Raw genomic sequence first — 14,622 nt, forward strand, 5'->3', positions numbered from 1 at the left:
TGGGTGCCAGGCCTCCTAGGTTAGACGGTCCATTCATCCACCCAAGTTACATACCAAAAAGAAGAAAAGAAGGCAGCACTCCAATTCCTTCCAGGAATTGGAGTGCTGCCTTCTTTTCTTCTTTTTGGTATATATATTTGGTATATATATATATATATATATATATATATATATATATATATATATATATACATATATATAGCAGAAATGAGTTTGCCATGTGGACAACTGTGCGGTGATATCAACAAAAATCAGGAATATTCAGTATGACTGAAGTCAAAATTTCAAAAACAAGACAGATAAATGACAAATTCGGTTCTGACACCTCTGTAGACTGTAATACAGGCAAGTAATAAAAAACACTCATAATCATAAACAAAATATTTATTTTTTGGAAGATGTAATATTCAGAAATTTCCTTGTAGTCCTCAGAAATACACCCTTCATGGCTCGTGTACAACATATATGTGGCGAAATCTCTTTTTACGCCGTATACACTGAAAGAAAATGAAAATATAGATTTATAATGTAAAGAAGCATAAATACAGTATATGTTACCATTTATATCACAATCAGGGCTCCTCCAGCAAGAAATAAGCCCTATGCTAACATGTGAGTGCCCATCTAGAAATAAATAATAGACATTCCCAAGTCAATACAAGGTATCTACAAGGGCTCATATGTCATGATGTGTCGCACTCAGATGTCATTCATAGAGATGATCGTACCTTTCAAGGATGGGTTCGGTTCACCAAACAGTTTGACAAATGTACCTGAACCCCATTAAATTCAATGAGAGGCCAAACCAAACGTATATACAACACCTTAAATGGAACCTGTCATCCCTATAATCGAAGGTGAGCTAAGCCCCCCCGGCATCAGGGGCTTATCTACAGCATTCCGGAATGCTGTAGATAAGCCCTCGATGTTACCTGAAAGATGAGAAAAAGAGGTTAGATTATACTCACCCAGGGGCGGTCCCGCTGCAGTCCGGTCCGATGGGCGTTGCGGTCCGGTCCAGCACCTCCCATCTTCTTACGATGACGTCCTCTTCTTGTCTTCACGCTGCGGCTCCGGCGCAGGTGTACTTTGTCTGCCCTGTCGAGGGCAGAGCAAAGTACTGCAGTACACAGGCGTTGTGAAAGGTCAGAGAGGCCCGGCGCCTGCGCATTGCAGTACTTTGCTCTGCCCTCAACAGGGCAGACAAAGTACGCCTAGGTTGGAGCCGAAGCATGAAGACAAGAAGAGGACGTCATCCTATGAAGATGGGAGGCCCCAGACCGGACCGCGGCGCCCATTGGATCGGACGGCCCACCCAGGGGAGTATAATCTAACCTCTTTTTCTCATCTTTCAGGATACATCAGGGGATTATCTACAGCATTCCAGAAATTTGCTAATGCCACAGCAGCAGTCAGCCATGTGCCATACATGAGGTATCAGGGTCTGGGCCAGAATTTACAGCTTTGAATTGAAGTTTAAACTAAGACCTGGTGGTTAAGGGAACGGTGTATGCCTTCTTTGCTGGGAGCCCTGATACCTCATGCAAAAGCTTTAATTTTTTTCCCAGCCACACTAACATAGCACAAACATCAGTTTCATAGACTACTATTGGTAGAAAAATGTAAGGATAGTAACACAGGTGGTTGAGTGAAAGTAGATGAAGTCCTGCCAGTCTGTGAGCCTAATTATACAGGCAACAGACATGATGGAGACCCAACTTGGATTCTCCACATTTCAAAAAATTATTCTCACACATTAATAAAGTGGCATCAATTTCCAGAGTAAAATTAGCATAATTGGCCTCTGACACATCTTCCACTAAAGGCAACACACCAGATGGAGACCCAATTTGGAGTCTCCACATTTCAAAAAAATGTTTGTAAGATCAGCAGCAGTAGCAACATCAGGCACAGAAAGCATGAAAAAGGTGTTACAGACTGCAAAAATGCAAGATTAATGCAGCTCACTAAAAACGACACTATTGCTAAGTCTGCGACTGGTGTGCAAAAGTCCTTGGAGATCCATGTCTTATTCATCTCCTGTACCTTCCCTAATTGTTTGTCTGGTACTATGAGCCCCATTGATAACTGTAATCCACCCTCCCATGGCACCCGACTGTATGACATCAATCTGGGACTTAGAGATATTGTTATTCCTTTGGTATGCTCTTGTGCTTCCACCTCTTCCTCTGGGACCACCCCCTCCTCATGCAGACTATTGAAAGTGTGCTCCAGCATGAAGATGACCGGAATAAAGATGCTCAAAATGACATTATCAGCGCTAACCATCTTACTAGTCATTTCGAAACTGTGCAGAATGGTGCAGAGGTCCTTCATCTGTGCCCACTCAGCAAGCGTGATTTGCACTATGTTTGTACTGCCTTGGCCCAGGCTATGAAAAAGGACATACTGCAACAGGGCTCATCGCTACAGCCACAGTCTCTGCAACATGTGGAGAGTGGAATGTTATGATGTCGGAACATTGCAAATCAAACTGTTAACTGGGAGGTCGAAAGACCTCTGTAGTGAAGCATGTCGATGGGTGCAATAGTCGGAAGTAAGCACACATCGACCGTGCTTTCTGTGGCAGCTCATCCAGGTCTGGGATAATGGTGGAGAAATCGCTGTACCACCAGGTTGAAGATGTGAGCGATGCAAGGCACGTGTGTGAGTTTGCCCTGATGTAGGGCCGCCACCAGGTTTACACTGTTATCGCACAAGGCCTTCCCTGGCTACCTGGATAGCTGTCCACAACTCTTGTGCCTGCGATCTCCAAAGAATATTAATTTGAACACTGCTGATTGACGAGAGCCCTGGCTGTGCAGTATGAAGGTGGGGGATACTCTCTGCACTGTTTGAACATGTGTCCCATTAAAGAAGAGGTTGAGCATGCAGGTGAAAGCCCTAGAGGAGGTTGAGGACCCAGAAGTAGTGGAGGAAGTGTTAGATACAAAAGTTTGTCCCGCAAGCCTTGACCGCCTGTCCCCACGGCCACCTTATTTAACTAGTACCCAGTCAGCGAAATCTAACGTCCCTGCCCATGTTTGCTCGTCCAGGTGTCAGTGGTGAAATGCACCCTGGCAGACATAGATTTTTTTTAGGTGAATGGGTGATTTTATCTGCGACATGCTGGTGTAGCGCAGGCACAGCTTTGTGGGGGACTGCGATGGCCATCAATTTTCAGAAACCATCGGTATCCAGCAGGCAGAAAAGCAGCATTTCTGTGGCCAACAGTTTGGAGATGGTGGGGTTGAAGCTCTTACCTTTGGCATGTGTAGGAGGAAACCCTCTTCTATGTGACCACAACTGCAGGACCGAAGGCTGGCTGCTGTGCTGAGATAAGGTGGAGTAGTGTGATCAGGACAAATTGCTAGACTGAGAGTCTAGTGCAGACATAGACGTTATGGTGGATTGAGAAAGATGTGTTGTGCTAGGTGACACAAAAACAGCAGGCATGTCCACTCTTGTAACAGCTGGTGGTGGGCTCTCATTCACCCAAACTATAGGGGTAAACAAGTGAAGTTTCTGCTGCCAGAGACCTGTGTCAGAACACTTGGCATGGTGATGGAGGAGGAAGAAGCAGCAAATATTTTTGATGGGATGGCTGATGGTTGGTGAGGATTGGTAGTCTACATTATAGGGCAGTAAGATTCCCATGCTTGAGCAGTAAGACATGTTGATCAAGCATGTGGTGGTTCATCCATGTAGTTACTGCAATTTTTAAATCTACTGAGGTTTTTTTTGGCATATGTGGCAGATAACGTGAGTTGGTTTATCCCTTGCAGTCTCAAAAAAGGCCCAAGCTAGGTAACCATTGCCACCCCTGCAAACTTCAGACTTGCCACCGATGCTAGCCTTAGCAAGAGTTGTGACTGAGGATGCAGTTCTTGTCATGGTTTCATCACTCCATGTGTGAGCAGGGAGCCACAATGTAACCTCTTTGTCTTCCTCATCCTCTACCTCCTCTGCTGAGCTACTCAGCTGCGTACCTCTGGGTTCACACTAAGTGGGATCTACAACCTCATCATCTTCCTCTCTGTTCTCCCACTTCTCACCCTGAGAATCACCCTCCTCATCTTCCTGCCCTGACACTGCAGTACAATCTGCTTGTGCCTTTGTTATCTGAGTCTCATCAGGATCACCTCCACCACCGGTGGTTAATGTCTGGTGATCAGGGTCTGGATTCTTCTCTGACTCTACTTCGTCCTGCTCCAGATCCAACATGAAAAAATGTTAGGCATCGGTGCAGATGCTTTCCTCCTCTGAATTCTGTGAATCTTTGGAGCAGACTTCTGATGCCCATGGAATAGATACAGGTGCTTCTCACAAACTCCTATAGTAGGCCTAACGATTTTTAAGAGGAAATGCGTCTTCCTGATTCCTCATTGCAACACAGTTTATTACCAATGATTGAGATTAGCAAATAGGGCCTCCTGGCTGAATCTTTATATTAAGCCTCATGTTTTTCAAGAGGAAATGAGGCCTTTTGATTCCTCAGTGCAAAACAGTTTTATCACATATGATTTGGATTAGCAAATAGGGCTTCCTGGCTGAACCCCTGTATTAGACCAAACGATTTTTCAGAGAAAATGACGCCCCCTGATTCATCACTGCAAAACAGTTTTATCACATGCAATTTGAAGAAGCAAATAGGATCTCCTGGCTGAACACGAAAATTAGGCCTAATGATTTTTAAGAGCTAATGGGGCCTTCTGATTCCTCACTGCAACACAGTTTATACCCAAACAATTTCTATTAGCAAATAGGGACTTCGATAGCCAATCGCAGAAGACTTTGTGTCATTACATTATGGATGGTTTCTGTGCCCTGATAGGCTGCTGGACTGTACACACATTAAGTTATTACAGAACAACAACAAAAAATTATGCTCCTCTGATCTAGACACCACCCTCTCCTCATAAAACACTTCCCCCCACTCTACCCGCTCATCATACAGCACCACTATCCTAGACAAAGTCAAAACAAAAGCATTAGTGGAAACACGAACATTTACTGATCTGTGACCGAATTTTGCTGACTTTGAGGAAAAATGCTCGGAAAACTGAACATGATTCCGATTGTGCTATGTTTGTACCGAAATTGAGATTGGCAACCAATTTCCAAGCAAATTCACTCATCTCTAGTCGTTAAGTCACAAAGATCTTGTGAATGCCAGAGGCGTACCGAATTCCAGTGTCGGCTCAACAATTTTGCAGGACACTGGTCCGACTGTTGCAGAGCACTAGTTCTATATTATAATCCATGCACCACGTGCGCAGATCCGTGCTGTCCCTTGAATACAACTCTTCGCTTTCTCATATAATTCAATAGAGGGACCAGATATTCACCACATGTTTCCTTTAGTGCATCGTATTAAAAAATAACCCACGTAGCCAGTTCACCATACTCGCCTTCTGTGTGTTTGTTTTCACACGATGCAAGAATGAAAACAATGAGGGCTATTTGGAGTCCTGCAAATTATTATGCTCATCTCTAGTATTTAAATGTCTTCTTCATCATCTTACACTATGAAACTCGCCATTGTATAAAAACTTAAGACTTACCCCAAAACAGATAATACAAGCTAATACTGTCCCGCAGGCTGTAGCCAGAGCAATAAGAAGGATACTCCAAGGCATGAGATCTTTTTGTGGATGTGCTTCCTCTAAAAATTAAAAAAAGTGACAAGTCATCTACCAAAACATAAAATGAAAACTCTGACGAAAAAGAGTCTAATTATTTATTAGGTTAATAAATGAAATGAGTGAATCTTTTGAAATTCGACATAGTCATCTTCACAGAATTGTCCCAGGAAATTCAATTTGCTGCAAATCAATTTGTCATCATGAATCAAAAGTACTCTGAAGCTTCCAATTGTTCTGAAAAGAAGTGTTTGGTACTGTTCTCTTCTCCTTAAGGTACCGTCACACTCAGCGACACTGCAGCGATATAGACAACGAGCCGATCGCTGGAGCGTCGCTGTTTAGGTCGCTGTAGAGACGTCAAACACAGCAGCTCCAGAACGATGCAGGAGCGATCCAGTGACGTAACGGCGACTCACTTCTCGTTCTCGCTGGTTGTTAGCTCCATGTCAAACAGCCGGAGTGTACCGATCCGACACACATCTAGGGGCCCTATGCTCGTTGCATTCGTCGTTGCTTTTGATGTCAAACATGACGATACACGCCGACCTGGCGACGAAATAAAGTTCTGGACTTCTAGCTCCGACCAGCGATGTCACAGCGGGATCCAGATCGCTGCTGCGTGTCAAACACAGCGAGATCGCTATCCAGGACGCTGCAACGTCACGGATTGTTGTCGTTCTCTTTGCAAAGTTGCTGAGTGTGACGGTACCTTTACACACTGTTGTGCTGTCACACACTATCTGTATAGTTTCTTTTATGGCTTTGTCTTCCTATCTCTATTGCTCGCTAAAAAATGGCTGCTGCATTTCCTGCTCCTGATTTTATACACGCGATGATAGTCCCTCCCAACTAACTACCACTTGGTGTGATAGACTAACAAAACTACCAAGAATGTGAAGGATATTACAAATGTAAAAAAAAAATCCCCACTAATTAAAAATTAAACTTTTATTTATAACTAGTGATCAGCGAATATACTCGTTACTCGAGATTTCTCGAGCACGCTCGGCAGTCCTCCGAGTATTTTTTAGTGCTGGGAGGTTTAGTTTTTCTTTCCGCAGCTGAATGATTTACAGCTATTAGCCAGCATAAGTACATGTGAGGATTCCCTAGCAACCAGACAACCCCCACATGTACTTATGCTGGATAACAGATGTAAATCATTCAGCTGCGGCAAGAAAAACTAAAACTCCGAGCACTAAAAAATTCTCGGAGGCCCCCAGAGCATGCTCGAGAAATCTCGAGTAATGAGTATTTTCACTCATCACTATTAATAACACTTAAAAGGGAACTCCATAAGCAATTTCCGAAAACAACAACATCTAAATGTAACTATAGTGGCCCAAACAGTTTAGATAACTTATTAGTAAGCCACACAAAACAGGAAGGGCCTAAATACTTTGTCCTAGATAATGCATCCTATCAATAGCCCTACCAGACCTCGGAGGTTGGCACCTTTCGATAAACCATACAAGTTTGGTGACCTGCTCACCATCGTCTTGCCCTCGCTGATCCCAGGGAGTCCTGTCCTGTAATTATTAACACCTGGTATAGATGAAAAAGGATATTATAAGAAAGACAGAAAACCAAAAAGCCTGACTAGCACCAAAATATAGTGTGCATAGGTGCACACTGCAATGACTGCATAACATATACCAATAAGGGGACAAAGCAGCACACTATAAAGACCAATATATATGCAAACACAAGATCTAACATTATTACGAATAAACTGTACTAAAAAATTTTTTTTTAAAGTACTTACAAAAAAATGAAGGTTTTTAGCGCTTAAATTGGCCAATTCATCATGTGTGCCCATCAACCATAGCAAGGTGACACTTCTCTGATGGGTCCTATCATCCAATACATGCCTCTCTTGGGTTCTAAACCTACAGTGTAGTGATGAGCAACTGTACTCGTTGCTCGGGTTTTCCCCGTGGACGCTTGGGTGACCTCCGAGTATTTTTTTTTTTTTTAATTGAAATTTTAATGAAATTTTAAACAGGAAAAACAATAAAACGAATCATTACAAGATCCAGAGCTATACATTACGCCTCTGAGAACACAGCACAAGTGTAGTTGAACGAGGACTTTGGCACATAAAGGCTACAAGAAAAGCAATTGTAGAGATAGGAGAAAAAGAAAGAGAAGAAGAGAAAAAAAAGGGGGGAATGGGGAAGAAGGGGAGTAAGGAGGGGGGGAATGGGGAAGAAGGGGAGTAAGGAGGAGGAAGGGGGGTTAAGAGAGACCCAGCAATGTACACGCCCACGTATTGAGAATTATGAGTGTGTGTGCAGCCAAGTCAGGAACCCTGTGCTCTCCTTGAAGGATTGCCAGAGGAACCAGGTGCGTCCCTGGTCATATGCAGCATCACCATCACCCGCCACCAGCGACTCTAGATGATGTAATCTATCCATTTCAGCTATCCATTCCTCCGTGGAGGGGACCTCAGTGGACCTCCAATGTCGGGGAATAACTGCCCTGGCAGCTGTTAGGCAAAATCTCAGGATCCCCTTTTTAACGGAAGCTATCGAACTGGGTATCAGGGACAGTAGGGTCATTTGGGGGGAGGGCTCGTGGCGGACCCCAGTCATCAAATGAAAGGCATCGAAGACTGAGTTCCAGAAGGGTTGCAGGGGACCACAGGACCACCAAACATGAAGCATAGAGCCCGTGGCGGAGCCACATCTCCAGCAGGCGCCCGAGATCTCCGGGTTAATCCTGTGGAGAAGGGCAGGACACCTATACCAGCGTGTCAGTAATTTATCATTCCTCTCCTGCGCCTGACTGGACATCGTCATCTTATGTGCAAGAGTGAAGATTTTCAGTCTATCCGCCTCAGAAAAGGTGATCCCCAGGTCCCTCTCCGAAGCCTCCATAAATCCAAGCGTAGTAGGGGGAAGTGAATTCAAGACTAGGCCATAGAGCACCGAAACCACGTGGGACGCCCCCTCGGTAGGGAGCATCAGTGACTCAAATGGCGTCAGCTCCCCCATCGGCACACTGGAAAGAAAGCTCCGCAATTGCAGAAACTCTAGCCTCCGAGTATTTATGACTGCTTGGAGATTTAGTTTTCATTGTGGCAGCTGAATGATTTACAGCTATTAGCCAGGCTGATTACATGTGGGGATTCCCTAGTAACCAGACAACCCCCACATGTACTCAGCCTGGCTAGTAGCTGTAAATCATTCAGCTGCCATGATGAAAACTAAATCTCCGAGCATCAAAAATACTCGAGGTCACCTGAGTGTGCTCAGGAAAACCTGAGCAACGAGTATACTCGCTCATCACTGCTACAGTGTGAATAGGCAAACATGGAGGTTGTGGTTGCCTCCTTTCTGACTCTGCCCTCCTCCCATCAGCCCAAGGGTGTTTTTAATTAGCACTGGTTCCTAGAAGCCCATTTAAATTTGAGGTTTGCAACCCAAAAGAGATATGTTTGCCAATTCACACTGTAGGTTTAGAGCCCAAGAGAGGCATGTTTAGGACAATAAGACCCTCAGAGAAGTGTCACCTTGCCATGGTTTATGGGCATACATGAAGTGGCCAATTTATGCGATAAGAAACTTCATTTATTGTAAGTACTTAAAAATATATATTTTTTATTACTGTTTATTCAGCAATAATGTTAGACCTTGTGTTTGCATATACATTGGACTTTGTAGAGTGCTGCTGTATCACCCCTTTTTGGTAAATATAAGGAAGACAGAACATCCAAAAGTCTGGGTACTAAGGTGACTATCCTGGCCAGGAAGATTGGCTATTAAAGACTGTAAATCCCCAAATAATTGGCACCCAAAGAGTTAGAAATTACAAACTTCCTAGGGTCAGCTGGGGAAAGATGACAGTGAGCGGGGCATCAAACTTGAATACTTTATCTAAGGTGCCAACCTCCGAGGTCAGGTAGGGCCATTGATAAGAGGCATTATCTAAGACAAAATATTTAGGCCTTCTCTTCTTTGTTCAACTTAGCAACTTCCTAAAAGTGGCAAAAAATGTTATTTGAATAAACTTAATTCTCAAATGTCTACTTGTGAATAACCGTTTATTTACCTAATAGCAGAAATTGATTTGGCCAAATATGTATAACATGTTCTCATTCATAAAAGCTGTAGGCAGGGGTCCGGGGCAGAGGCGCTGCGGGCAGCAGAGATGAGAAATGGAGGCTGCCTGTTATATCCAGACCTAGTCCTACCCCAGCGCTCTGCTGGTGATCCCCAAACCAGAGTCCCCCAGACCTGGACAGCCAGCACCCTACAAGCTCATAGCTGACCCACTGACCGGAAGAGGCTATATGCGGGGCAGGATCCTGGGCAAGGGGGGATTTGCTCGATGCTATGAAATGACTGCGGTTTCCACTATTAAAACCTACGCTGTGAAAGTCATTCCACACAGCCGTGTGGCCAAACCTCATCAGCGGGAAAAGATTGTGAATGAAATCGACCTTCACCGGCAGCTTTATCACAGACACATTATGACTGGTAGGATTTTTCTAAGACAATATTTTCGCACTCATATTATGACGTCTCTTTTCACGGAAGACTGTCATTGTTACATGAATGTCCTGTATCTAACCAAACCTTTGTTGAAACCCCTACCTGATATTGTCTCAAAAGTTACTATCATGTATAAGTAGAACAATGTGGAATACTACGCTAGACTGTCCTTCAGATTGCAATGGAAACCTGACCACACTATGGCTATCTGAAACCAGCCTTGCCATGCATTCTTGGCACAACCATATTGAGAACAACATTTTCACCATACCTGTGACCTTTGTATCTGTAGGTTTTGTACTTGAAGTATGAATAATTCCTGGACTCTCTAAGGGTTTTTCATGTAAGGGGATGATGCAATCACCTAGTTCTGTACAGTTTTCAATAAAAGAGCTAACAGAAGGATTTAGCGTGAAGTTTATATCTGCTGTGGATTCTCCTTCTGTTGTTCCATCGCTCGTGGATATTGTTACACCATTTGTGCTTGTTGTATCTTTTCTGATTGTTGATGTGATTCCCTTTGTGGTTAGGTTTGTTGTATTTTTGGTCTTACCTTTGGATGTTGATATCGCTGTAGGTCCGGAAGTTGACACTGTTGTGCTTTCTGATATGATTGCTATGGAACCTTCAGAAATTGGTCCTGTTGGACCTATGCTGGAAGCACTGATTTCACTTTGTCTGGTTGTTGAGGGTCCTACATGCACAACTGGATGTTTTTGAGAAGTTATGGTTGTAAAAGTTGATGATGTTTCCTTAGCAGGTTCCATGGTTTGTCCTGTGGTTGGCAATACAGATCCGACTGTAGCAGCTGTTTCGGAATCTTTGCTTATTTTTGCTGTTGTAACAGCTGTAGAGACTATTGCTGGACCGGTTGTAGATGACACCACGTGACTAACTGACTTTGATGACGGTGGTCCTGTTGTAATGTCTTCTCTTGATGTTACTTTTACACCTTCAGTTGTGAATTCTGTCGTACCATCTGTAGTTATTGATTTGGTATCTCCTATACTTGAGGTCTCTCCACGTGTTGACACTACTATGCTTTGTGTTATTGCATAAGTTGTTACTTTTATGCTTTCACTGCTCAATTTTGTGGTTGTGACTTTTGAAGGGTCTTCTAAAATTGAACTTGTGGAGATAGCTGCTGTGGTACCATGTTCGGATACTGTTGTTGATGGTCCTATTCCTACAGTAGGTGACACAGGTAAGTCCTTTGTAGACAATGGATCAGTATGCGCTGTACTAGTCAAAATTGTACCTTCCGAAGAACTTCCCATTGGTTCGGTGCCTCTTTCAGATGATGCAATGGCATTCACACTTGAGGTTGTATCATATGTTGACGAAACTATCAATATTTTTGGATTTGTTGTGGCTGATATTTGTGGGGTATCATTATTCATTGATTTTGTGGTATCCGTATTAATTTCTGTTTTTGGAATTTTGGCAGATATTGTTGTTTTTATACCTTCGGTAAATGTGCTTTCTGTAGTTATGACTGTTGTTAATATTGAGCTTTTATGTGGCACCGTTGACAATAAGGGGGTACCTGTGCTAGATTTTCCTGTGGTACCTATTGAAAGCATTGCTGTACTTTCCATTAATATAGCTGTCGACCCTTTCGCTACTGATGTGGTTGCTATACCTGTAGTTGTTAAACCACCCGTATCTGTTGCAGTTGTACCTGTTTTGGATTGGTCTGTTATACCTCCTGTAGATTTTGGTGAACTTTCTGAAGATTTTGCTGTTACTTCTGCATTTGATGTTATAGTATTTTCTGTAACTGGAGAAATAACGCCACCTGTTGTTGCCTTTTTTATCGTTTCTGTTGCAGGGACTGTTTCTTGTAATTTTGTAGTGGCTGATGTAATAGCGGTTGTTAGAGCTTGTTTAGATTTCGTGACAGTCGTTTCTACTAGAGCTGTTGTTAATTGACCACTTGTGTTTATTAATGTAGATCCACCTGACATAGTGGTTGACGTTATAACTTCTTTTGTGGATGGCACTAATGTACTTTCTATAAATGACTTTGTTGTACCTGCTATTGTCGCCTTTGTTGTGACATCTGAAATCGGTGTTGTTGCACCTTTACTTAGTGTTCCACCTGACGTGAAGGGTACTTTAGTAGCTCTCTCAGATGTTAATGCTGTAGTACCGACTGGTGTTTTACCAGATTTAGTCATTGTTGTAGTAACTCTAGTAGTTTCCAAACTTGTGTTTTCTGTAACACCTATAGTAGAAACCTTTACTGATGGTTCATAAACTGTGGAGCTTCCTTCAGCTGTCATCTTTTTAGTTTCACCTTGTGCAATTTCAGAAACAATTGTTGTAACTATGGTAGTTTCTGCTTTTTTACTTTCAGAAGAAGTGGTTGTACCTCTTTTAGTTGTAACCATTGTAGTTTCTGCTCCTTTACTTTCAGAAGATGTTGTAGTACCTCTTTTAGTTGTAAACTTACTTTCAGAAGACGTCGTTGCAACTCCTTTGTTTGCAACCATTGTGGTTTCCACTCCTGCCCTTTCCAAAGATGACATTGAACCTTCTTTAGTTATCACCGTCATACTTTCCACTGCTGTACTTTTAGAAGATGCTGTTGTTCCTCCTTTACTTGTATCCTTTGTGGTTTCCATTCCTGCATGTTCAAAGAGTGCTGCGGTACCTCCTGTAGTTGTATCCATTGAAGATTCTGCTCCTGTACTTTCAGAAGATTGTGTTAATCCTACTTTATTTGTAAACGTTACTCCTCTAGTACTTTCAGAAGATGCCGTTGTACCTCCTTTACTTGTTGTAACCAATGTAGTTTCTACTCTTTTAATTTCAGATGCTGTTGTACCTCCTTTAGTGGTAACAATTATGGTTTCTACTCCTGTACCTTCAGAAGATGTTTTTGTAGCTCCTTTAGTTGTAATCATTGTAGTTTCTACTCCTTTCCTTTCAGAAGGTGCCGTTATACCTTCTTTAGCTGTAACCATTGTGGTTTCTGCTCCTTTACTTTGAGAAGATGCTGCTGCATCGGATTTAGTTGAAATCATTGTAGTTTCTACTCCTTTACTTTCAAAAGATGCTGTTGTACCTCCCTTAGTTGTAACCATTGTAGTTTTTCCTCCTTTACTTTCAGAAGATGCTGTTGTACCTCCTTTAGTTGTAACCATTGTAGTTTCTACTACTTTACTCTCAGAATATGCCATTGTAACTCCTTTAGATGTAACCATTGTGGATTCTGCTCCATTACTTTCAGAAGATGCTGTTGTACCTTCGTTAGTTATAACCACTGTAGTTTCTACTAATTTGCTTTCAGAAGATGCTGTTGTACCTCCTTTAGTGGAAACCATTGTGGTTTCTGCTCCTTTACTTTCAGAAGATGCTGTTGTACCTCCTTTAGCGGTAACCATTGTGGTTTCGGTTCCTTTACGTTCAGAAGATGCTGTTGTACCTGCTTTAGTTGTATCCATTGTGGTTTCTGCTCCTTTACTTTCAGAAGATGCTGCTGTACCTCCTTTAGTGGTAACCATTGTGGTTTCTGCTCCTTTACTTTCAGAAGATGCTGTTGCAACTCCTTTAGTTGTAACCATTGTGGTTTCTGCTCCTTTACTTTCAGAAGATGCTGTTGTACCTCCTTTAGTGGTAACCATTGTGGTTTCGGTTCGTTTACGTTCAGAAGATGCTGTTGTACCTGCTTTAGTTGTAACCACTGTAGTTTCTGCTCCTTTACTTTCCGAAGATGCTGTTGTACCTCTTTTAGTGGTAATCATTGTGGTTTCTGCTCCTTTACTTTCAGAAGATGCTGTTGTACCTCCTTTAGTGGTAACCATTGTGGTTTCTGCTCCTTTATTTTCAGAAGATGCTGCTGTACCTCCTTTAGTGGTAACCATTGTGGTTTCTGCTGCTTTACTTTCAGAAGATGCTGTTGCAACTCCTTTAGTTGTAACCACTGTCGTTTCTACTCCTTTACTTTCAGAAGATGCTGCTGTACCTCCTTTAGTGGTAATCATTGTTGTTTCTGCTCCTTTACTTTCAGAAGATGCTGTTGTACCTCCTTTAGTTGTAACCATTGTGGTTTCTGCTCCTTTACTTTCAGAAGATGCTGTTGTACCTCCTTTAGTGGTAACCATTGTGGTTTCGGTTCCTTTACGTTCAGAAGATGCTGTTGTACCTGCTTTAGTTGTATCCATTGTGGTTTCTGCTCCTTTACTTTCAGAAGATGCTGTTTTACCTCCTTTAGTTGTTACCATTGTGGTTTCTGCTCCTTTACTTTCAGAAGATGCTGTTGCAACTCCTTTAGTTGTAACCACTGTCGTTTCTACTCCTTTACTTTCCAAAGATGCTGTTGTTCCTCCTTTAGTTGAAACCATTGTGGTTTCTGCTCCTTTACTTTCAGAAGATGCTGTTGTACCTCCTTTAGTGGTAACTATTGTGGTTTCCACTCCTTTACTTTCAGAAGATGTTGTTGTACCTCCTGTAGTTGTAACCATTGTGGTTTCTGC

General features: G+C 42.7%; 1 protein-coding gene across 2 annotated transcripts; it reads right to left on the reverse strand.

Moving 5' to 3' along the window:
* Positions 1–366: 366 nt before the first annotated feature.
* On the reverse strand, positions 367–14,528 carry LOC138661612 (mucin-22-like). 2 transcript variants are annotated; one of them, XM_069746436.1, is made up of 3 exons: positions 10,695–14,528; positions 5,565–5,665; positions 367–497 (listed from the first exon to the last, which is right to left on the reverse strand). In XM_069746436.1, the coding sequence occupies exons 1-3, from the start codon at positions 14,488–14,490 to the stop codon at positions 444–446; spliced, it is 3,951 nt and encodes a 1,316-aa protein (XP_069602537.1). In that variant the 5' UTR covers positions 14,491–14,528; the 3' UTR covers positions 367–443. The 2 variants fall into 2 exon arrangements, with proteins under 2 accessions (XP_069602537.1, XP_069602536.1); XM_069746435.1 differs by having other exon boundaries at positions 10,413–14,528.
* Between the last annotated feature and the right edge of the window lie 94 nt (positions 14,529–14,622).

This window comes from Ranitomeya imitator, chromosome 2 (assembly GCF_032444005.1).
Source record: "Ranitomeya imitator isolate aRanImi1 chromosome 2, aRanImi1.pri, whole genome shotgun sequence".
Taxonomy (NCBI): domain Eukaryota; kingdom Metazoa; phylum Chordata; class Amphibia; order Anura; family Dendrobatidae; genus Ranitomeya; species Ranitomeya imitator.